The following is a 24,726-nucleotide window of genomic DNA, read 5'->3' on the forward strand; positions in this document are numbered from 1 at the left end:
CAGGATACACAGAGGCGTCTGGAAACGCTCGGGAACACGGGGAATCAGAGGCGTCTGGAAACGCACAAGAAGGCTTTCTCCTCAGTAGAATGAGCTGAAGATCCGGCAGGGGATGCTGGGAGTCGCCAGGCTATATAGCCGAGCCAGGAATGCAAGATCCAATAAGGAGGACGCTGGCCCTTTAAGGCTGGGAGAAGTCCGCGCGTGCTCCCTCTCGCGGCAGCAGGCACGGGTACACCCTCAATCCGTACCGAGGATCGTGGGTGTAACCGTGACAATAGAGAGCTAAAAGTGTTGAAAATGTGTAACGTATATACTCGAGTATAAGCCGAACCGAGTACAAACCGAGAGCCCTAATTTTACCACCAAAAACTGGTAAAACCTATTGACTGTAGTATACAGCCAGCCAGCCCCCATGTAGTATAGAGCCAGCCAGCCTCCTGTAGTATACAGCCGGCCAGCCTCCTGTAGTATACAGCCGGCCAGCCTCCTGTAGTATACAGCCGGCCAGCCTCCTGTAGTATACAGCCGGCCAGCCTCCTGTAGTATACAGCCGGCCAGCCTCCTGTAGTATACAGCCGGCCAGCCCCCATGATGTATACAGCCGGCCAGCCCCCATGTAGTATACAGCTAGCCCCCATGTAGTATACAGACAGCCCCATACAGAATACAGCCAGACAGCCCCATATAGTATACAGCCAGCCCCTGTATGTTAAGCACATTTAAAAAAAAACGTAATACTCACCCTCCGGTGCCCGAATCCCCGGCGGCGGCTCCCGATCTGCGGCGGGGCTCCTGATCCACGGTGGTGGCTCGCAGCGGCTTCTGTCTTCTTTCTTCTCTAGCCGGCAGTCGCGTCCATGTGATCTCCCCGCCGGCGCACACTATGATGACACCGCCGCATCATAGTGTGCACTCGCCGGCAGATTGCATGGACGCGTATATACGGTTAGACACTCGATTGTTTGGAGTACTGCATTCCATGGAATAGATGCAGCTCAAGAAAAGACTTGAGATAGATCTTGACAGTCTGATTAATAAAAATTGGTAGAGAGGAGAATGTTGTCAGATGTAGATGGAGGAACTATTAAAAAATGCATCACTTTTAGAGATTTATGGGTGAGGAGTTTAATTGTAAATGGAAAAAAAATAAAGTGACTGTCAAAGGGAAAAGACATAAGGAGTGTGGTTAGAAATGTTTTTTCATTAACCCTTCTCAGCCCCCAGGTAGTCCTCATTTAAAACCAGAACAGCTGGCAAAGAGATTATAAGATTTATCGAAGAAAAGACTGAATCCCAATGAATTACAGTATTCGACGACAATAGGAATTTTTGTAGTTTGCACAGTGAGAAAAAGTGTGGATTTTGGAGATGGATTTCAGGTGTGGTGGCATGAGCATGTACATAATTACAGGGGAAGACATATTTGCTAAATACACTAAATATTTTATGTACACAGAAAATATGTCTAATACGTTTTAGGCAAAATAAGCTAGAAATATTGAGCAATCCATACCTCCCATTAAGGCCATAGACTTTCTTAGTTTCTGATTTATAAAACAAACAGAAGCAATCCCCTCCGATTCCCGTGCTGGAGGGTTCAGTGACATTGAGGGCAGCTGCTACAGCCACAGCAGCATCGGCCGCATTCCCACCTTTTTTCAAAATATCTGTAATTAGAGAAGCCAAGTGAATTATGGGAACAAATTCATTTATTGAGAATGCAAATACTGAATAGACAGAAAGTGGTTACTGTAACGTTCACTTATTTGATGCAAAAATACAGTAGTGTAAAAATGAATTGGTTCGTTTCCAGTCGTGCAGTGACCTTTGTGAAAGCAAACATAGTAAAGGCAGTATAATCATTGTACATGCGGTCACTGCTGCTTGCTGTGGAATAGCATTCATTTATTAGACACAAGGTAACAGGGAAACACAATGTCATAAAATGGGGGGTCATTTACTAAACCTCGTTTATTAAAGTCAGGACGTCAGCAACCCACACGCCAATATAAGTGTGAAAAGGCGTGTAGCTGACCAGGAGGAGCCTATTAGGAAATCTGGCTGGGGCGATGCCAACAAAGGCACCAGCCTAATAAATCCCACCCAATACGTATTTAACTTTATTTCTTAATCAGGCCTAGCAATTATAATAAAGTAAAAGTAATTACCTGCCGGCCTTCATATTTGATAAAAAGCTGCTGCGTCAGCTGAAAATGTTCATATAAAATTGGCCGTATCTTTAAATAAATTCTCAAATTGCTTCTTGGTGTGCTTGGATTACATGACTTCCAAAATTAGTAAACTGAAAAGTCAAATAATCTGGCCTTAGGCTGTATAATACAGCATATTTGGCACCATTCAAATGGCCGTAAATGTGGCTGTGATCTGGTCACAATTTGTGTGGCCAAATCACGGCTACAATAGAAGTCTATGACACCCGATCACAGTGCTGCGAGTACATGTTGTCTCACTGCACTGTGACCGAGCCAGCCTATATTTGCCCGTGGCTTTCGATGGAGAAGGAAGGGGTGAGGAGGGATCACTCCCCCTCCATTCTCCACTTGGCCATGTGGTACGCCCGTTGTATGTCATGTTAATAGGTCTTTAGCGTAGAGGTTCATTATATTCCTGCCCACAATGCCTGACCCCTTTGATTTCTGGCCCAATATTTAACGTTGTTCCCGATTTTAGCAGGATTGGACTGAAAGACATGAATCATCTGGCAGAGGTGTGAGTTAGAGGCACTCCGTTTTGACCAAGTCAAACATACATCTATATGGGTAAACTTCATATTTATGTTCGCCAAATTTACATGTGAGAAGCCCAATTAGCGGAACTGAAATCAGTGGAGTAAACAAATCCAGCTGCCACGTAGCAAGTTTTACAGTTACCTAAAGTTAACCATCCAGACAGCTACCTAAAGTGCACTTGCAGCCTAATTATTCATTCCAAAGATTCAATTCAACAAAATCAGACATTACAGAAAAAATTCCTATTATTTTGCCCCTCCCATTAACTTTGCAGCACATCACAGCATTTTTCAGCAAGTCTGTATCACAACACATCAACCTAATGCAGAACATTACCCTGTCACATTAACCCCATGTCTACTTTCCCATGCAGCATACTGCTACCCTAATGCCCGCCACAAACAACCTTGAACTGTTATTTGTCTATTTTGGCAATCTTTTTACCTTTTTTAAGTGACTGGTTTGGCTAATTTATATTCTGGTGCATTATATGTTCAGGAATGTAAGATTTGTTTTGGTTATTATACTATGCAAAATATAATACAGAGATATAAACATTCATTTGTTTGTTCCTTGTGTATGGTGTTAAACTATACAATATAAGTAAATGTATGGATCCAGTCTACACACGAGGTGTCACATGGGTAACTGCAGGCCACCTGTTCATCAGTCCTTTTATCTTATTTATGTATTTGTCCTGTAATTCACTTTCCTGATACCGACCTTTAAACATTCCCATTAATGTGACCTTTACTATTGAGTTGGGTGACTATTTCTTGTGTACACAGAAACTAACAGTCAGAAACTGCAAAGGGAAGGAAAGCATTAGAAGTCATAGCATGTAAATGCACAGGCAGGGACATTATACTTAGCTGATAATACAAATCATTATTTTTATTTTACATTTTTTAATCTGAACTAATTAAAGGAACACCCCAGCCAAAGCCAATTCATTGAATAATACACGGTGCAGGGCCTGAAGGGAGGAGCAGGACTCGTTTTCATCGTGTTTATAGAACCTAGAGTCCTGCTCTTCTCTTCAGGCCCTGCACAAGGTATCATTCAATAAATCAGCTGTGACTGGAGTGTTCCTTTAAATGCTCTGCAAAATAAAGGGGTTGTACCACGTCAGCAGTATATGGCATAACAAGCATTGGACCACCAGCAATCCTGAGAATGAAGGTTTTTGTTCCTGCCATTCTATTCAGTAGTACAGAAGTGTTGGAAATTGTCAGCACTCTCATAGACAGTGAATGGGACTACTGGAAATAGTGGGGAGTCTGAGCAATTGGACTGAACAGCTTATTATCCCCTACTAAAATGAAGTGTGGGGGAAGTCTGGGGAACTTCTTATTGGTAATGAAAAATGCTATAATAATAAAGTTTTATTCATATAACACCATTATGATTACATAGTTTATACGGTTGAAAAAAAAGACATGTCCATCAAGTTCAACCAAGGAACAGAATGAATTTCATAGGGAAGAGGTTTGCGGGAAACAATTTTTTATAACATGACCTTCAATGTTATTTATGTAACATATTGTAAAAAGGCATCTAGACCCTTCTTAAAGTTCTCTACTGTCCCTGCTGTGACCAGCGCGTGAGGCAGGCTATTCCACAGATTGAAAAAGCCCTGTCGCCTCTGGTGATTAAACCTTGTTTTCTCTAGACGCAGGCACTACCCCTTTGTCTTTTGATTTGATTTAACATGGAACAACTTTCCACCATATTTTTTGTATGGTCCATACCACGTCCCCTCGTAGTCGTTTCTTTTCCAGACTAAATAAATCTAGTTGTTTTAATCTTTCCTCATAACCGAGACCCTCCATACCTCTTATCATTTTTGTGGCTCTATGTTGAGCCCTCTCCAGCTCCAGGGCATCCTTTTTATGGACGGGTGCCCCGAACTGGACAGCATATTCCAGGTGAGGCCGAACCAATGCCTTGTACAGTGGTAATATTACATCCCTATCATGAGAGTCCATTCCACTTTTGATACATGACAAGATCTTGCTTGCTTTAGAGACAACTGATTGACATTGCATGCTATTATTTAATTTATGATCTGTGGATTATCAGCCCCCAGGTGCATAACCTTACATTTATCTACATTGAACCAAGTGGATGACCAAACACTTAGTTTTTCCAAGTTACCCTGCAGCCTATGAACATCCTCAATAGCCTGCATTACCCTACACAGCTTGGTGTCATCTGCAAAAATAGACACAGTGCTATTAATTGCATTAATAAATTAAATAGTATGGAGCCGAGAACAGAACCCTGGGGTACACCACTCATAACTGGTGACCATTCTGAGTAGGAATCATTGACCACAACTCTCTGGATACGATCATTCAGCCATTTTTCAATCTAACTGAAAATGATTCCTTCCAAACTAATAGACCTTATTTTCCCCATATTTATCATATTTAGCAGTGCTGTACAGATCAAGCTGTACATTCACAAATAAAATAAGACATTACAGGAATGAGGAATGAAGGTCCTGCTCACAAGAACTTGCAGTCTAACGTTATAATGCCCAATGCCATTATCCTTTGGAGATAAGCCAAATGAAACACATGCACTCCAGGTGGATCCAAGCATGCATGTGAATGGTGTCATTAAGAAGAATACCAGTTAGATAGGTTTACATATACTGACTCTCACATTGCTGCACTCATTTATACATACATTAATGTGAATGGCCACACAAAAGGCCATTTTTCCCTTGAGCTCTCTGCTGACAAAGAAATATTTAGGCACTAGTTTTTGAGAGTCATTTTCATATTATAAGGGATGTATATCCACTGTATGTATTGATGGTGTATTAGTGCCCTTTCACATCAATTATCAAGCAAGTGACAATTGTCTAAGGCCTCAGGCCTCATGTCTTTGTGGTGACTGTGCCTAGCAGCTGCACCACAGGTTGTAGAGATGATACCGTTCCAGTCCACATGGCAGCACGGCTCCTCATTTTCTATGTACTCTGGCCAAAGTGTGTCCAATTTTGCACACACATACGTGTGCAACAGGCCAATTTTTGTACAATTTATCTAGTAAGTACTATTAGTCAATCATGTTAAGGAACATCCAATTACGATCAGAGCAACTTTCTTAACATTTGGTTCAGCTAAAGACTATGGCCCACATTTACCAAAAACAGTTCAGTCGGTACTATGTGCAGCTTGCCTGTGCAGTGTGCAGTGTGTGCCAGATTCTGGATTTCTGGTGCACATTCTTCATAATTCTGCTGCTCCCTGCACTGCCCCGACGGAGTGCACCAGCTTTTCTCTGGTGCACCTTTAACATGGGCCGTACAACACACCTCTGTTGAACTTTGCATGTTAAATCTGGCACACAGTCCGAATGAGCACCGAAATGACCTTTTCGATGCAGAAATTTGTGTCACATGAAGAACAGTGCAGCCCTGCCACAAAGTGTTGCATGCGCCAGAAATGTGTCCCAGACACTTCTTAAATACCTGTGCCAGCAGTTTGCACTGAAAAGAACATAAAAAGTCTAACAGAAAACTGGTGAAAGCACCTTAGTAAATGTGGGTCTATATGTTGCATAATTTTGCTGTACTGTGGTGAAAGTGAAGACTTTTATATTTGTTTTTGTATTTGTTTCTAAGGTGTCTTTCCTCTTATCAAACAGAAAGTTGCTTGTACCCATTAGCTAGATGGATGTAGACGGAATTCAAAGACTAATTTTAGTTAATTTTACTCTTTTACATTGCCATTTATACCCATGGTGAAAGAGTGGATATATTCAGATTTCATAAAGTAAAAATGTCTATTTAACTGCTATATATATATATATATATATATATATATATATATATATATATATATATATATATATATATAGCAGTGTGGTGGTGTGGGAGATAAAGAGGCTCTGTGTGTATATACAGGCGGTCCCCTACTTAAGGACACCCGACTTACAGACAACCCATAGTTACAGACGGACCCCTCTGCCCACTGTGACCTCTGGTGAAGCTCTCTGGATGCTTTACTATAGTCCCAGACTGCAATGTCCAGCTGTAAGGTGCCTGTAATGAAGCTTAATTGATAATCCTTGGTCCAATTACAACAAAAAAATTTTAAGTCCAATTGTCACTTGGGCAAAAAAAAAATTTGTCTGGAGCTACAATGATAAAATATACAATTCCGACTTACATACAAATTCAACTTAAGAACAAACCTACAGAACCTATCTTGTACGTAACCCGGGGACTGCATATATATATATATATATATATATATATATATATACACACAGAGCCTCTTTATCTCCCACACCACCACATCAGAGATTAGTGACCTTGGTTCCCATCCCAAGCGAGGAAGTATTAACTCTATTAACCGACTAACTAACGTATATGTTCCTTTCCTACGTTCCTGACACTCAGATATAAATCAATAGGTAACCGAGGGAGAGATCCTAAGAGGTATTTCTGTAAGAGGAGGAGACATACAGCAGGAAGCAGTGATAAGAGCTCACACACAGTATGGAATTGTAAATGTATACATAATTGATCGGATTCCTGAGGCATTATATAAAAAAACAATATGTAGCAAGTAAGAACAAATGAAATCAGGAGTCATTTATAGAGGAGCAGGGGATGTGCTGTCACTGTGGAGGAAAGATGATTCAAAGATTAATAGCAGAAAGTTTTCTTAATGGTTAATGTAGTCAAACTATTGAATGCCCTACCTAAGAGGTAGTAATGACTGATCTATTCCACTAAACACTAATCTATTGTTAAAGACAGTAGATTTAGAAAAAATATCAATATATTATTGTGCATTATTGATGTTAGAAGCAGCGGTTAGCAATAGTTGACCAGGGGATCTGTGTTTTGTCTTTGACCACGTACAAAAACACTTAAGGAAAAGTAGCCACACAATTAATATCCTTTATTACGTTAAGGCACATACATTAAGTCTGCTCTAGAGATGAGCGAACATACTCGTCCGAGCTTGATGCTCGTTCGAGCATTAGCGTACTCGAAACTGCTCGTTGCTCGGACGAATACTTCGCCCGCTCGAGAAAATGGCATCTCCCACCGTTTTGCTTTTTGGTGGCCAGAAACAAAGCCAATCACAAGCCAAGAGACTCTGCACTCCACCCAGCATGACGTGGTACCCTTACACGTCGATAGCAGTGGTTGGCTGGTCAGATCAGGTGACCCTGGAATAGACTAGCCCCTGCCTGCGCTGCTCGGATCATTCTGTGTCTGGATGCCGCTAGGGAGAGAGCTGCTGCTGGTCAGGGAAAGCGTTAGGGTGTTCTATTAGAATAGTGTTAGGCAGGAGTGATTCTACAAGAACCCAACAGCCCTTCTTAGGGCTACAATAACGTTATACTTTTTTTTTTTATTTGCTTGTGGCTGGGCTTGCTGGCACTAGTAGTGCAGCTAGTACCATATTGTGAGGAATTTGCTGGGAGACCTGCGACCGTTGTGTTTAGCTCTTAGTGACACACATATCCACCTCCAACACCGAAGTGGGACAATTTATTAGGGGTTTGAGTAGAATTAGGCAGAGTCTGCTGATTTTTTTTTTTTTAGCTGTATTTCATTTTATAGCTCAAACTCCTCTTGCAAAGCAGTGTGCTTTCAGTGTAGGCTACAAAATAGCCATAGGAGAACCCCAACGGCTTACTTAGGCCTACAATAGCGTTGCCAAACCAGGATCAGCAGGGGTTCCACCACTACTAGCTTAACTACCACCAGTATGCGCAGGCATCTGAATGCTAAACACCCCACTCAATGGCACCAAGCCCGTTCACCTCCGGCCGGGCACACCACTGCTCCTTCCCCTGTGTCATCTGCTAGTCAGCCCCCTGCCCAGGACCCCGGCCCAAACACCTCCCGTGCGAAAACCCCATCTTCGCCTCCACGATCCTCCACAGCATCCACCAGCGTTCAGCTCTCCATACCCCAGACGCTGGAGCGCAAAAGGAGGTATAGCGCAACCCACCCACACGCCCAAGCCCTCAACGTCCACATCTCCAAGTTGCTTAGCCTGGAGATGCTGCCCTATAGGCTGGTAGAGACCGAGACCTTTCGAAACCCCATGGCGGCGGCCGCCCCTCGGTATTCGGACCACAGCCGCCACTACTTTTCCCGATGTGCCGTCCCAGTCCTGCACAAGCACGTGTCAGAGAACATCCTCCGTGCCCTGACCAACGCCGTTTCTGACAAGGTCCACCTGACCACGGACACGTGGACGAGTGCTGCCGTGCAGGGCCACTATATATCGCTGAAGGCACATTGGGTTAACTTGGTGGAGGCTGGGACCGAGTCTGACCCTGGGGCTGGTCATATACTGCCGACGCCGAGGATTGCGGGGCCTACCTCGGTCCAGGTCTCAAAGGCCTACTGTGCCTCCTCCTCCTCCCACCCCTCCTCCACCTCCTCCTCTAAATTACCATCCGTGGGCATGGCGCCATCAGTCGGTAGCTCTAGGCACAGCAGCAGTGCCATCGCTAAGCGACAGCAGGCGGTGCTCAAACTGCTGTGCCTAAGCGATAAAAGGCACACCGCCCAAGAGTTATTACAGGGCATCACGGCGCAGACTGATCTGTGGCTGGCACCGCTGAACCTGAAGCCAGGCATGGTTGTGTGTGACAACGGCCGTAACCTGGTGGCAGCTCTGCAACCCGGCAGACTGACACACGTGCCATGCCTGGCCCATGTGTTAAATCTCATAGTTCAGCGTTTCCTCAAGACATACCCCAATCTGTCTGATTTGCTCACGAAGGTGCGCCGCATCTGTGCGCATTTCAGGAAGTCCAGCACAGATGCTGCTACTCTCAGGGCAGCGCAGCGCCGCCTCCAACTGCCCGCTCACCGACTGTTGTGCGACGAGGTGGAATTCAACACTGACCATGTTATCCAGAGTTTACCAGCAGCGCAGAGCGATTGTAGACTGCCAGATGTCAACTTCCACCAGAACTGGTAGTCAGGTGAGTCAGCTTCCTCAAGTCTACAATGAGGAGTGGACGTGGATGTCTGATATCTGTCAGGCGCTGAGTAACTTTGAGGAGTCAACACAGATGGTCAGAGGTGATGCCGCCATCATCAGCCTCACCATCCCGCTGCTTGGCCTGTTGAAAAACTCTCTGGTCAGCATGAAGTCGGAAGCTTTGAGCTCGTCACAAGAGACGGGGGAAGAAGATTCCCTTGTTGATAGCCAAAGCACCCTTAGGTCTGTTTCTCAGCGCATATCAGAGGAGGTGGAGGTGGAGGAGGATGAGGAGGAAGAGGAGGAGAATGTTGGCGAGAGAGAAGAGGGGACCATTGTTGAGTCCTTCACTGTTCAGTGTGTATGGGCAGAAGAAGAGGAGTTGGAGGAGGAGGAAATAGACAGTCAGGCCAGTGAGGAGAGTGAATTCTTGCGCGTTGGGACTCTGGCGCATATGGCAGATTTCATGCTAAGCTGCCTATCCCGTGACCCTCGCGTTCAAAGAATTTATTCCAGCACCGATTACTGGGTGTTCACTCTCCTGGACCCACGGTACAAGCAAAATTTTTCCACTCTCATCCCTGGAGAGGAAAGGAGTGTGAGAATGCATGAATACCAGCAGGCCCTGGTGCACAAGCTGAAACAGTATTTCCCTTCTGACAGCGCTAGCGGCAGAGGGCGTACTTCTGCGGGACAAGTAGCGAGGGAGAGTAGGCGACCAGGCAGCTTGTCCAGCACTGGCAGGGGTACGCTTTACAAGGCCTTTGCCAGTTTTATGTCACCCCAGCAAGACACTGTCACCTGTCCCCAGTCTCGGCAGAGTAGGGCTGATCTTTACAGAAAGATGGTGAGGGAGTACGTAGCTGACCATACCATCGTCCTAAATGATCACACAGCTCCCTACAACTACTGGGTTTCAAAGCTGGACATGTGGCACGAACTGGCGCTGTACGCCTTGGAGGTTCTTGCCTGCCCTGCCGCTAGCGTGTTGTCCGAGCGGGTTTTCAGTGCAGCTGGTGGCATCATCACCGATAAGCGTACACGCCTGTCGACTGACAGCGCTGACAGGCTGACGCTTATCAAGATGAATAAAGCCTGGATTTCTCCGCATTTCCATTCTCCAACAGGTGAAAGAAGCTGAACCTGAATAATGTATGCACTCCTCCTCCTCCTCATTGTCCTCCTTCTCCTCCTCTTTGTACACTAAAGCAGAGGAAACTGGCAATTTTTTTGCCAGGGCCAACTGGCTCTGGCTATAGTACTCTATGTATTTAATTTTTCTGGAGGGCCAACTACCCTGTCCTCTGTTTTTAACAATTTTTGGGAGTGCCACATACAGGCACTCAATCTATGTAATTTTTCTGGAGGACCAGCTACCTGCTCCTCTGGTTTGAAAACTTTTTTGGACTGCCACATACAGGCACTATCCAAATTACATTGTCTCCATAGCAGCCTCCACACGTCGTCTTTTTAGCTGCCTTCACACGTTGTCTCCATTGCTACCTCCACACGTCATCGCCATAGCTGCCTCCAAAAGTAGTCCATATAGCTGCCTCCATACATGGTCCCCTTATCAAACGAGCTGTGTCAGGCAGAATTTTGGGTTGTTTTCATGGCTTCCATGTTAACTTTGTCGCCACCCTGCTGTGTAATCCACAAAATATACTGGCAAACTTTTATCATTTACCGATATTATTTGAGCGCTTCTTGCTCACCTCCTTTGGTTCCTCTCTGCCACCCATTGGTTTTAAGCCTGAGTCCATTTGGGGTATGTTGCCAAGACACTCTCTAGCCTGCCGCTGCTGCCGCTGCCTCTGCATGCCGTCCCCTATAGTGTCAGGGTCAATTATTGGATGTTTTAGATGCTATCTAGCCTCATTCGGCCATGCTGTTGCCCATAGTTTTGGCATAATGGTGCGATTAAGCAGTCTCTGAGGCATCCATGCATGCTGCCCCTGCTGTTTCCTGTCCATTTCCGTGGTGTTTCCATCCTTTTCTGAGGTTCCCAGGTGCTTGGCCAAGCTTCCCTGTGCAGATCCTTGGTCCCCTTGAAAAATGCTCGAGTCTCCCATTGACTTCAATGGGGCTCGTTATTCGAGACGAGCACTCGAGCATCGGGAAAAGTTCGTCTCGAATAACGAGTACCCGAGCATTTTAGTGTTCGCTCATCTCTAGTCTGCTCCTCTTTAAACAATGATATCTTTGGGACAAATGTATGCGTCATAACCATTTGTCTTTATTTATGATATTTTAGACTTTAATTTCATAGGATAATTTTATTAGTTTATAGGTGTTATTGTTTATAGAATTATCAGGAAAATCCTTAAATAATATGCTTTTTTTGTCATTTTTCACATTTTACAATAAAGTTACTAAAATATGTGAAAATTATGTGCAGTGTTAATATGTTACCCTTCCCCAGGTTCAGCTACAGCTGCATGTACTTTTGCAAACTGTCAGCTGTGTCTCCCTACAGCCTCCACCTAGTCAATTTCCTTGCTGCCTTCAGTTGACAGGCGGTGGGGGGCACATTTCTGACAGCTTTTGATCTGTACCTAGAAACAAAGTTCTGGTGTCATTTCAAAACGTAAAATCTTCCCTTTAATAATGGACCAGAATTGTGTTTCTAGATGCCACATAACCAGAGATTTCTACATTAAAAAATTACAGTTGGAGAGGGAGCTGTATATAAAAATTGTATATTTATATAATTGTATTACAATCTTGGTGCATTACTAAAATGACACCAGTCACCAATACTAAAGTGCCACAGTTCAGAAGATGTAACTGTTTAAAGTGTTCCCCCGCATGACGTCTATGAACATGCTATCTGCACAGGGTATATGCTATGAGGACGTATATAGACATACAGCAGTTGTGAAAGGGTTAACTGGGTTTTAATTTTTTTACTCAAAACACCTATATAAATTAAATAAAACTATGGTTAAGATATGTCTATTGTCCTTCAGAAAAGTGTCAACAATCTCATTATTTGATCAAAGCATTTTTTTTTAATAAATCTCAGAAATATGAGTAAACACAGGCCATAAATCTGACGTTGTTGTTGCCTGGCAGTTACCATATTTATCTTTAAATCCACCATAAAGACTTCCTAAGAGAAATAATCATAATAATTCATAAAAAAAGTAGCTACAGGAGTTCCAGGAATAGTGAAAGAGGTTGTTATGTGAATGATTTTACTATCATTTTATCTCCCTTAAATTAGGGATTGGTAAAAAAAATAAATTAAACAGGATGACAGAAAATGACAATTTGAATGTTCATAGTTGCAGGTGACTTTCTAAAAATGAAAATGTTCTTAAAAAATAACACAAGGTACTTATCAATAAAATACCTAAGCCAATTTGTGTAGCTAGTGGTTGACTGGTTGCGACGCATCCTCCGGTGCAGACAATTGGTGATCTTCTGGAAATGAACTCCAACATACTAGTCATTTTTGGCTGGGGTAACTATGTTGTCCTAAAAGACACAAAAAACATTCAATCAAACGAGACTGAATACATAAGATAACAGGTTTTGTTTAAATATGTGAATTTGTAAAGTACCATGTTTTTGGCACTGCTACATACTCTGGGCACTGCAATACACACTAGGCACTGCTATGCACAAACACACACAGGCACACTAACTGGGCACTGCAATACACACTAGGCACTGCTATGCACAAACACACACAGGCACACTAACTGGGCACTGCAATACACACTAGGCACTGCTATGCACAAACACACACAGGCACACTAACTGGGCACTGCTGTACACACTAGGCACTGCTGTGCACAAACACACACAGGCACACTAACTGGGTACTGCTATACACAGAAAAACTCACACCTCTTCTTCTTACCCTGTCCCAACCCTTAGCTTCTTCTTTGCCCCATCCCTTGCAGTTTGAAGACTGTGAGTGATGTAGGTAGCATGAGATCAGTCACATGCTTGTGACATCACTCCAGGTCCTGTGTGTTACAGTCAGGACACGGCTAGTAGAAGGAGAGAGCAGTGCAGAGACTATGATCTCTAGGAGATCATATGAAGTGCTATGTCAGTGCTCACCCGATCTCCATTAACTGTTTAGGAGGGTTTGCCAGTGCCGGATCCTCCTAACCTATGACTATAAGATGCAGGCACTTTTTAGCAAGATTTTTTCTCATCATTTGAAAAATATGGGATTATGAAAATCTAAAAATTACCTGCATAATAAAGAAAAACAAAACTAGGTTACTCAAAACAGACCATTCCTGTAATCTGAGTATGTGTTTCTCTATAGTCGGGTCTCCATTGCTTTGGCCATGTGCCAATTCACAGCCTGAGACTGGAAGAACCATGGGCATAACTAATGGTTGGCAGGGCATGTGACTCTGAGTCACAAAACACACCAGTCTGCCTTGTGCAGAGCATAAAGATATAGAACCTGGGCTGTAACCTGAATGTACAATGTTTAGGATGACCTGGTAACCACATGTATACCAAAGACTTTAAAATTAAAATGTAAAAAAAAAAAAAAGAAGAAATAATTTCTCAATAAATCATTAATCACACTGGTGGTCCACCCCAGCAAGTATTTGACTGAGCATTATTGACTTGAAATTATATGTCAAGAGGGACTAAGAGGTGGAGGCTGGTGATGAACTTAGTCAGCGTTGTGATGTAGGTTCTGATTGTACTATTTATTTTACTCATTCTAATTGTCTGTAGGGGTAGGTTTTATCTAATTTATTTAAGTACATTTGCAAAGTGTAGAAGATCCCCCCTAACCATTACAAGGTAAGGTCTCTAAGGTCAACTGCACACTAAAATGGCTAAAATTCACCACTAAAATAATTTCTATAAAGAGGATATCTGAAGGTTATTTATGTGAACATTGGATGATGTTGAGGTCCTCAGTGAGGTCCAATCCGGGCCTACCGGCAATGGAGAGGGCTTACCCCCTGAGTCCTCTCCCTGCACCGGCATATGCCATACTATTACGGTGCGCGTCCGTAAGGGGTTAGAGTTCGCCTATAGTAGATGAAACTGTACAGAAATCTGTCATTGATAGCAATAAAACACAGAAAGGCTCCAAAGAATTATACATGAAACAATGAGCCCACACATATGTGCAGACGCAGGAATAGTGTACTGTAAAGCAGGAACATAAGACACATGTAGGGAATGGATTGATATAAATTGGATAAAATAATTCAGTGTAAAACGTTACATAATATGAAGATCCTTTTCATAAAGTGATAACAAAAGGGAAGTAGGAAAATGTGATGTTTGTCTCTGAATAGATAGATGTACATTTACTGATGATAAGATGTAGATAAGATGGTATATTGTCCTGCAGTTCCAGAGGAGAAGGACATAGTACACATTTCAGAGCACCATAAATGCCCTCAAAATGTCAGTCACTTTTTCCATGAGTACCAACATTATTTCCCTCACGACGCATTGCAGTACAAAAGTTCCTTTAAAAAAAAACTTTTAAAATTTTAGCTTTCTCTAAGCTCTCCACCTTGTTGATGCCTGAATGTGACTTTCTGATCTGTACAAGGTAATACCAGTGATAAAGAGAATGGATGTGGGGACGGTAGAATGGATCAATTCGAAAGGTCATTGTGTAATACTACATTTCACCTATAAAATATATAGCTGAGATTAGAGCTGACGGATTAGAAGATACGATGAGCAATGGTTTTAAACATTTAATTTCATTGTGGTGATACTTTAAGAAACAGTAAAGGGATTAACAAATATGTATTGGTAGGTTCTTCTATGAATCACCCTGGAGAAGCCTAAAGGTGACCACTGGCCAACAATCCTATGTCTAAGGCAAATATTGGGGATAAAAGGATTTGGAGTGCAGCATTTTAACAAGTGTGATCTTATGTTCTACCAGGAAATGAGCTGCTGTCAGATGAGTTTCTCATGAACAAAACAATCCCCCTACCTACCTAGAACAAATGCATGCTCTGTAGAGAATTGTTCTGTGTGGGGTGGGGGTGGATGAGACTCTTTAGATGCTTGGAGGGCATGAGGGACCTAGCAGGGTTGAAATTAACCAACCCCACAGCAGGCGGATAGTTGGAGGTGAATTTGTCCATCAAATTACTCTTACACTTATGTACATTCATTGTCATGTATGCAAGCATGTATGTATGTATGTTTCTAAGCCCAACTGGATATTTTGCCTATTTGCATGCTGGATAACCAACAATGGCTGGCTGGAGGTATAAGGATGAATGTACATTTTCTTCTTTTTTTATAGTTCTATATTCAGATTTGGCTCCAATGGAATAAGGACACCACAAACCAGAACAATGACACTCCTAGAAGATAAGCACAGCGGTCAGTCATGGAATGTGACAATAGAACAACTCATGACTCCATCACTCATGATGAGATACGGTTAGATTTGTCACAATCCGGTTGCCCAACATTTTTTGGTTGAGAGGCGTGACTATGTTGTATTTGTGTGTCACATGCTGAAGAAGATTTCAAAGGGATTTTCCGGATGAAAAATTATGATGACCTATTTCTACAATTGGTCATCAATATCAGATTGGTAGTGGCCATACATGGTTACTCAGCTTGGGATGATACACCAAGAACTGAGCTGTCATTTTCCGCTCTCTGTGTATTAACTGCTGAGAACAGCTGATCCCCACCAAACTGAAATTTATGTGCTATTCTGAAGTCATCAATAGTGTTAGAATGGCCCTTTAGTGATTGGGTAGTTAACCCTTTAACCGCGCTGCAGTCTCTTTCCACTTGATAAAGGAGTCATAGTTTACTCTGAAATACTTTGTGCTCCTGAGATACCAAAAAAAAACATTTTTTAATATAAACCTTCTGATTGTGTGACTCATGCTCCAATCTTGACAATCCTGCTTGTAAATGCAGAAACAATCAGTTAAAAACTAACTAACACTGATGACAGTCACTGCTCGTGTTTAGAGAGGTGTCCCCTCCCTCTAAAACTCCCTAAATACCACGGTTGCTGTTGGCCATGGTACTCAGAATCGTTACAGCCCTGGGCATTAAAACAGAACATCATTGGGTGAAATCCTTTTAGTGATCGGTATCAAAAAGATATTGGTTAGTACAGCTTGCCATAAAAAATATACTATGGGAGCAGTCATAGATTTTATTGGTTACAATCAGCTCCATAGTAACCTCAATGCACTAACGTGACTTTTGACTTTACAAAAATTACTATAACATCTCTCAATGATATCCATGGTTTTCTATTAAAATGAGAGCCACAAGAAACTTCACAAACCTTTCATGAGTTACAGTAATACCACAATTTTACTACCGGCTTCCATGGAGGTTTTAGGCTTCCTGCAATTTGTAACATCTCTCTACAACTCACGGGAACCTTCCAGGTTTCTCTGCCACATTGCTCTGACATAACCTACAGATATTTGGCTGCAAGTCATAGCAGCACAAACAGACGGATTGACCCCTATTCATTTATTAAATATGAATATCTGCAGAGAGTATTGAATAATATTCACTTGAATGAAAAGTGTTGAGAGACATGCATTTTTTTCTTCATCTCCATTTTTGCTCATTTTCGGGTTATAGTGGTGGATTTGCACATTTTTTTTTGCAATTTTTGTCAACTGCCCTGCAAAAGATCTTGCATCCAAGTTTTTCAGTGTTGTGCATAATTTACCTTTGGAAGCCAAAAAAAAAAAACCAAAACACTCTACTCTCCTGCTGGTGAAGGCAACATTTTAAAAGTGTGTAACTTTTCAGTAACTTATTTAAATTTAATACTCTAAATGTTATACTCTGTAACATAAATCAAACAAGCCCCCCCCCTCAAAAGTGCTGTTTTACACCCCCCCCCCTAATGTTACTGAGCTTGTGATGTAGAAACATGTGCTCATTCCCAATCTCAAGCATGTAGGTTTACACATATCTGCAAAGGATTTACTGGACCAAATTCTGAATCAGTGAACTGAAATCAGTATTTCTATTCAATTCAGTGATTCTAGGAGGCAACAGGCTAAAATCTTACACATCATCACTGCGGGGCACATTTATCAGGGCTTGTATGCCTGAAGAGTGTTGTACAAGCCCTGAATAGCTGTAATTCATGGCACACTCATTCTGTCCATGTGATGAATTGCCCAACTAAATGTCTCCCTGCTCTCACCCTAGGCCCAATTTGCACTTTATGACAGAAGCGTTCGGCCCCTTATACACTAACTACTGTGTGCTGGCTGGAACGGCCAGCCCGAGAGCTCTCCACTGGAACAGAACTGAAATGCTGAGTTGAGTTTACTCAGGCCGAACAGTTGAGCCAACACACACTGTGAGTGTGATGAAAGTTGGACGGATGACACTCCCAAGTGTGTAAGGGGCTTATTCACACAGATCCGTCTGATGCGCTACCATTAAAACCGGAATCCTTTTTACCTGTGTTGTATCTGCATACTTTTTTTTCCAAGTTCATATGGCATCCATTTTTCCCTTTGATTTTTCCATTCCCACAAAAAAACTATGCTATAACATCAATAAGAAGGCAGCTGGTTACCATCGGTAGAAAAAAAAACTGACCACAGATAATTTTTCGCCGACCCAAAGTTTTAAATTGTTATCCATTATCCGCAAACGTAAAAAAAAAAAAAACTATTGCACAAGATCTATGTTTTCAATGTGAAAATTACAGAGAGAATAAATGGTCAGTATATGATACATATGTATCTATACATGCAGAGAAAAAAAGGGATGCAATAATAAGCACTCAAAAATGTGTCAAATGTATCAAACATAATGAGGCATTTTATTAATTTGCAACAAATTACAGCAAAACTGACCTTACAAATTCAGGACAAACCATAAAGGCAGAATGCAATCTCAGCTGCTAATAACTAAAATGAGCACATCCCTGCCTTTCCCGTGCCGAGGTTGTCCTTGTTACAGAACGTGCTGAACGTGGCTATACTCCATTGTTTCCGTAGCTACTATTTATCCTGGGAATATCAGAAAGAAAGCGTAGAATAGCTGCGCTCAGCTGTTTCCGTAACACTGACAATCACAGCCTAAAAGAGACTGGTAAATTCTTATCTCAGCTGTGAATGACTGAGGCCCTTTTCACGTGCAGAGTTTCCTGAGGCCACGTACACACGTTGCGTTTGCATTCCGTTTAGAAAGGCATCATACCAGCTGAGAAGAGTAGATTTGCCTAATTACTTTGCCATGTTACCAAACAATAAGTGAACATGATGATGTTAACATATGTGTTAACATGGTGTTTACATTTATTTTTGTAACTGCAATGTACTTGAGCAAATCCCCTTTCTTCAGCTATTGTAATGTGTATAAAAATATGTAAAAGTATGGGGCAGGATATTAGGTATTTTACATCTATTAAAAGTTCTGCTCCGCGTTCTTGATATGAGTAAAGCCTCCTGTCTTTTACCTCATCAGCCAGACATTCCTGTCCATAAAATGGTTGCAGATACGGGGTTATGTGATCCAACTGTCCGTGAACAGTCATCCTGCCAGGACCTTAATCTTACATTCATGAATATTATTATTCTCAATGGTGGAAATTCCTTATGGCTTCATTATATTATATATACTGCATATATTTATTCATTATATGATCCCTACTGGCCACTATAGTCACATCCGGGCAGAGACTGGGCTTTGAGCGGGGCAAGTGTAGGGATGGTTGGGAAGTGAAAACTAGAAAACCAGCAAAGACTATAGAAAAAAACTCTGCCAATTCCGACATGGTCTAAAGTTCGTAACGCATAAATATGGGCACCGTCGGAGGGAGTTTTAAGACTGGCATTATAAATGTCAGTCTCGATGAAACGTCCCCAATGTGTAAATGTGGTAGGTCCTAGAAGCTGCAGACTGATCCATGGTTGTAGATACTTCATAAACAGTTGAAGCACTACACTGGAAATCCAGGAAAACAGATTCATATTTATTATCTTCTACCAGTGCAAGGCTTCATTCCCAACATGGAAAGTTCCATGATGGGAATGAAGCCTTGCACTGGTAGAAGATTTCTTTGGTCAACTTTCAACTTTGGTCACTGGTCAACTTTCTTTGACCAAACTGATACAGGTGCAACAAATATTCAGAAATGCAAAGAAATGACATTGTATACAACGTGCTCAGATGAACACAATGGCAGTCATTATATACATACACAACAATATGTATATAATATTGTAAACTATCAGTATATATAATGAAAACATGTGATAGAAAGTGCTGAAATACATAAAATAAAGTATAATGCTGTAAGATCAATGTATATAGGGTAGTCAGTGCAGACGTTTGCAAAAAGGAGACGACTAAACACTCACCAAGTATTTGCAGTCATACAGGTTTATATCTATCTGAACATGATATGTTATGAACATTGATCACAGCATTACATAAAGCACACACAGAGTGTCATGTAGCTAGGCCAATCACTTCATGGGAGGCACAACTCCCGCCTCCGTTACTTAGTGATAAAACCTGAAGTAGCCAATGGCTCATTACACACGCTCAGTACATACAGGAAGTAGTGAGACTGCCATGTTGGAAATGGGAAACAACTTTTGTAATAAAAATACAGGAAGTGCTGTGTCAGCCATTTTGGTGAAGACTATTTACTTCTATGATGAGCTGTGACAAGTGGCCTTCTTAATTGAGAAATTCTGCTGCTCTGCTAAAATAGTGGAGGTGGCCCATTAGGCATCTTAGTACAGATAAATAGCTGATAGAGGGCTAATAGATGTTCATTCCAAAAGAAAAGGAATGTGAAAGAAGCACTGCAGACAGTAATGCTGCACATAATTCCCGTATCACTATTGTGATATTGAAAACCATGTTTGTAGTGGGGGGAATGACTAGCTTTGTGCAAATACAGTACTTATACGGTACATGTCATCAGGAAGGTCATTTCTACATAATGGCGCTTCCAATAGCCTCTGCCATGCCGATTTTAAAAATGCCTTTGTTGGCATTCTGCATACTGCCACTGCTTTATTAAACTTTATTTCACACTATCTGTCTCCCTTCCAGTGTGTGGCAAGTCATGGGGGGCAGCTACTAATGGCTCAAGTCCTCATCTCCGTGATGCAATCTCTGCCCTGCTCGCTCCCCACGCCTAAGTCAACTTAAGCTGCAAGCAATTCTGGCACTTGTGTGGTGAGTTCCTTCTACTGTCATGCACGTTGAGTTGTGATGCAGGGGAGGAATGGGAATGAGTGAGGAGGGGGGAGGAGGTTGCAATGAGGACACCTCTATGACTTACTGGATGCTGCTGGGAACCAGGTACTGTGAAATAAAGTTTTAGAAAGCAGTGGCAGTTTTCAGGATGCCAATAAAGGCATTTTTAAAATTAGCATGGCAGAGGCTATTGGAACCTGTCATAATGTAGAATTTATCTTCTTAAGGTATTTATATATGTTTTAAAAGGATTCAAATAGTAACATTTTTTACTTTATAAGAGGAATCATTAAAGAAAATTTGCATTCATCGTACAACCTCCTTCCTTCCTTTTTCTCGGTTTGTATGTTCCTTCAAAAACTTAAAGGTTCTTCTCACTTCTAGGACACCCGTTGACCCGCTTTCCCTTGCTGGGCTGAATGGAAAGTCTGCCGCACAGGGTCTCCAATCTCCATTGAAACTTATAGGAGCACGTTCTGTTCAGCGCAGCTGTGGGAAGCAGGAGACATTGACATTTTTTGTCTCACTTTCTTTGAGCAGTGGGAACAGTGGTTTAGTTAATTCACCACATCCATCTCCTCTGCAGCCTGGCATTGAATCATCCAGACATAACACTCTGTGACAGAACTCCGCTTTTATTACCTGAGGCTGAGTTCCTGCAGACACTTAAATGATCCTGTGTTCTGTTTGCCCCTTGCTGGTTAAAAGTTTGCCTTATTTGCTCTGCTGTCTGTGTGAGGGTTACTCTGTTATCTGTACTTCTGGTCATTCAATTTTGGCTCTCGCTTTGTAACTATCCCTTTGAATTTGCGATTTTGGGCCTTGTATACTATCTCTTTTGTCACCTGGGCTGCTCATTATTCTATTGTGTTATTTGTCTGTCTTGTTTTGTGTCCCTGCTTTGGTGTAAGGAGGGATTGTCTTTGTGGCTGTCTGATATCACTTAGTATACGCACAAGTAAGCAGGCAGGGCTTTCGGTGGGCTGGAGCCTTAGTCTCACGATCCCATCTTGTCTTTCCTCCTTCTATCTAATTCCCCCCATTACAAGGAATCATTAAAAAAAAACTTGTATACATTGGACAAACCCCTTTGAACTGGGGATTCTTCTTTTTCATAGTTGTATTTTCTTTTGAAAATGAATAGGGGTTTCCCATCTACATTATTATTTTTTTTCATAATATGGTTTATTGGAAGGCAAAGAATTACAAGACATAGGACAAGAATAGTCCATAGGACCCAAAAGTTATGGAGAAAAGGGTGCAAACAAATTACAAACAATAAACATAGAGTTTTGTTTACATATGTGATCTGGATCAGTACTGTAAGTCATAGGGCACTCTGGTATGTAGCTTCACACAAATAGGTTAACATGTCTCAAGCCCCTCTAATCTATGACCAACGAGGTGGATGGTTTTCACCACAGTGGTAGCGCCACGGGTGCTCCTGTCACACACATCCCAGGTCGCAGGCGCACCCGTGCCCCTTTCTGCGTCGCCCATTCCCCCGGCATCACTCAACTTTCCATGCTCCAGGTACCATCTCAAGTTCCCACTCCGTGCGTCACCATCTCCTAGGGATTACAAGCGCCGGCGCTCGTAGATTTAAAGGGCAATCGCACCACTGATTGCCGCTGGCCACTTTCCGGAATTAGATAAAAGCCGACTCTTCCCAGCATTCCCTGGCGGATCTTCGTGCTATATGCCTAAGAGAAAGCTAGAACCCTTGCGATAATCCTTTCTGTTCACCTCCCGTTGTGATCCCGGACTTGTCCTCATTTATGCTCCTCTGCTGCCAGCCCTGACCTTCATCTCTCCCTCTGACCCTGAGCCTTTGCCACCTGTCTTGACCCCCTGTCTGACCCCAATCACGAACTTGCCTTCTGACTCTGTACCTCGCCTTGGCTGCCACCGCGGACAAAGTCACACCTGTGGAACGATCTGGTGGTACCACGCCGCAGCAAGTCCAACCTGCTTTGTGGCGGGCTCTGGTTAAAAATCGTTTGCCACTTAGATTCCGGTCCCAGTTGATGGCTTGTGTCATCACCCGCGGTGGTCCAGGGGGTCCAGGACCCGTGAAGCCTGACAGGTAGTAGGCTACTTTGGCACAAATTACAAAGGAACATATGCTAACTTAAAATAGATAAATCCCATTAGGGTGATATACATACACACAATGTAATGATGGACAAATAGACAAATCGACAGTATATTAGGGTAAAGAGAGGTAATGTTACAATACAATATAGGGGAAGGTGGTCTCCAGGGTTTGAATAATGTATGGCAGGGGACATGATACACTGTCATGAAATCAACGTCTATTCCCAAGTTCAGTGCGTGCAAGAGCACAAAGGGGGCACACTAAGCCATTGCAGCATGGACAGGCTGGCTTTAGCCCATCTACATTATATATGACATATGCACAGGATATGTAGGCGGTCCCTGACTTAAGGACTGCAATGATCAGCTGTAAGGTGACAGAACCAAATTTTGAATATCCAATTGTTCCTTGGAGAAATAAAAAAATTGTCTGAAGTTACAATTATAAAATATACCAGCTTTGACTTCATGCACTCTCCATTCATTTCTCATACTCTCTCCATTTAAACTAGCTGTAGCAGACCTAATTCCCAAAATAGACGGGACCGGCATGTAAAATCTATCAATCTTGTGGATATGTGAAAAATAGTGTACATGGGGAAACCCCTTTTAAGCTGATCCTCATAATTCTTTTTAATCCCACAGTTTACACCCAGGAAACTCGTCAGATTACAAGTAATGCCTCATAGTTCAGAAACTTCATTTGATCCCTAGTTTATTTCTCATGCGTGATAAGATTTCTAAATTAACAGGTGCCTGGTAGCATCAGCCTCCCACGTCACAAGTTTCTCTTATCAGGATTTATATATATTACGTGCCATGTGCCTGTGAGTAAAATGTACATTATCAATGACCTGTTTGTGACTGTGATAAGTAAAAATAGAACTAGTCAAGTTAAGCAATTACAAACCAAGTATGTGTCCTTGAAGGTAGACATTCCCTTTATCATGCAGGAAATCCCGGCCTTTCCACTGTTAAAATACAATTTTTTTTCTGCCAGTGTAGATTACCTTGTGAATACTGAAGAACGGAGCCTTTAAAATTCAGGTGCAATTTTAAAAACACCTGCAATGGGGTATTAACTGATTAAATGCCAATATTGCCAGTAGCATTTGAATTAATATGGCCATGCCCGCAGCGGCTACAGCGATCTAAATAGGCTTTGCCCGTGGCAAAGGGTATTCCCATCTGGGCATTCACATTTAATTTAATGCATTTGTCATATGTAAACATTTCTTCAATTGGATGTTATTTAAAAAAAATGTTAGAAACGAGATAGCTTCCTCAGATATGTGTGATTTCATTCTTTATTGGAATCACCTTTGCCTGGTTCAGAGGACACTGGGGGACCTTCATTAGGACTATAGTAGATATCAGGCGCCAATATCTACTAAAAGGTTTCGGCCTCTTAGTGGCTTGGGCGCAAACTCCGCCAGTTTATACCTAGTCTGACCTGTCAGAGTTTTTTGCTGTATTTTCCGCAGCCTGCCCCGCTCCCTGCCCAAAGAGCCATGTGGGTCAGAGAAGCCAGAAATCTGGTGGGGAGGGGGATATTTATGCGCCGTCTCTGCCAGAAAACTGACAGAGAAAGCTTAATAAATATCCCCCACTGTATCTCCTTCCCAAATCACGCCAAATTGTCATAGGTTTTAGCTGACTTGTGGCCAGGTATAATTCAAAGTTTGCAACAAACAGAAAAAAAAACA

At 42.3% G+C, this 24,726-nt stretch overlaps 1 protein-coding gene across 3 annotated transcripts in view; it reads right to left on the bottom strand.

The window, feature by feature from the left end:
- The window catches only part of LOC140122349 (glutathione hydrolase-like YwrD proenzyme), a 97,569-nt gene that overhangs the window by 55,836 nt on the left and 17,007 nt on the right, over positions 1 to 24,726 (bottom strand). Inside the window, exons 1-3 of one of the 3 annotated variants that reach the window (XM_072143105.1) lie at positions 20,071 to 20,137; positions 13,086 to 13,210; positions 1,517 to 1,670 (exon numbers count right to left, since the gene is read on the bottom strand). In XM_072143105.1, the coding sequence (XP_071999206.1) occupies positions 1,517 to 1,670; positions 13,086 to 13,185 (254 nt within the window). In that variant the 5' untranslated portion in view covers positions 13,186 to 13,210; positions 20,071 to 20,137. Of the gene's footprint in view, positions 1 to 1,516; positions 1,671 to 13,085; positions 13,211 to 18,561; positions 18,823 to 20,070; positions 20,138 to 24,726 lie in introns of those variants that run through there. The other 2 variants (XM_072143106.1, XM_072143107.1) reach the window with 2 other exon arrangements.

The sequence above is a fragment of the Engystomops pustulosus genome, chromosome 3, assembly GCF_040894005.1.
Source record: "Engystomops pustulosus chromosome 3, aEngPut4.maternal, whole genome shotgun sequence".
NCBI lineage: Eukaryota > Metazoa > Chordata > Amphibia > Anura > Leptodactylidae > Engystomops > Engystomops pustulosus.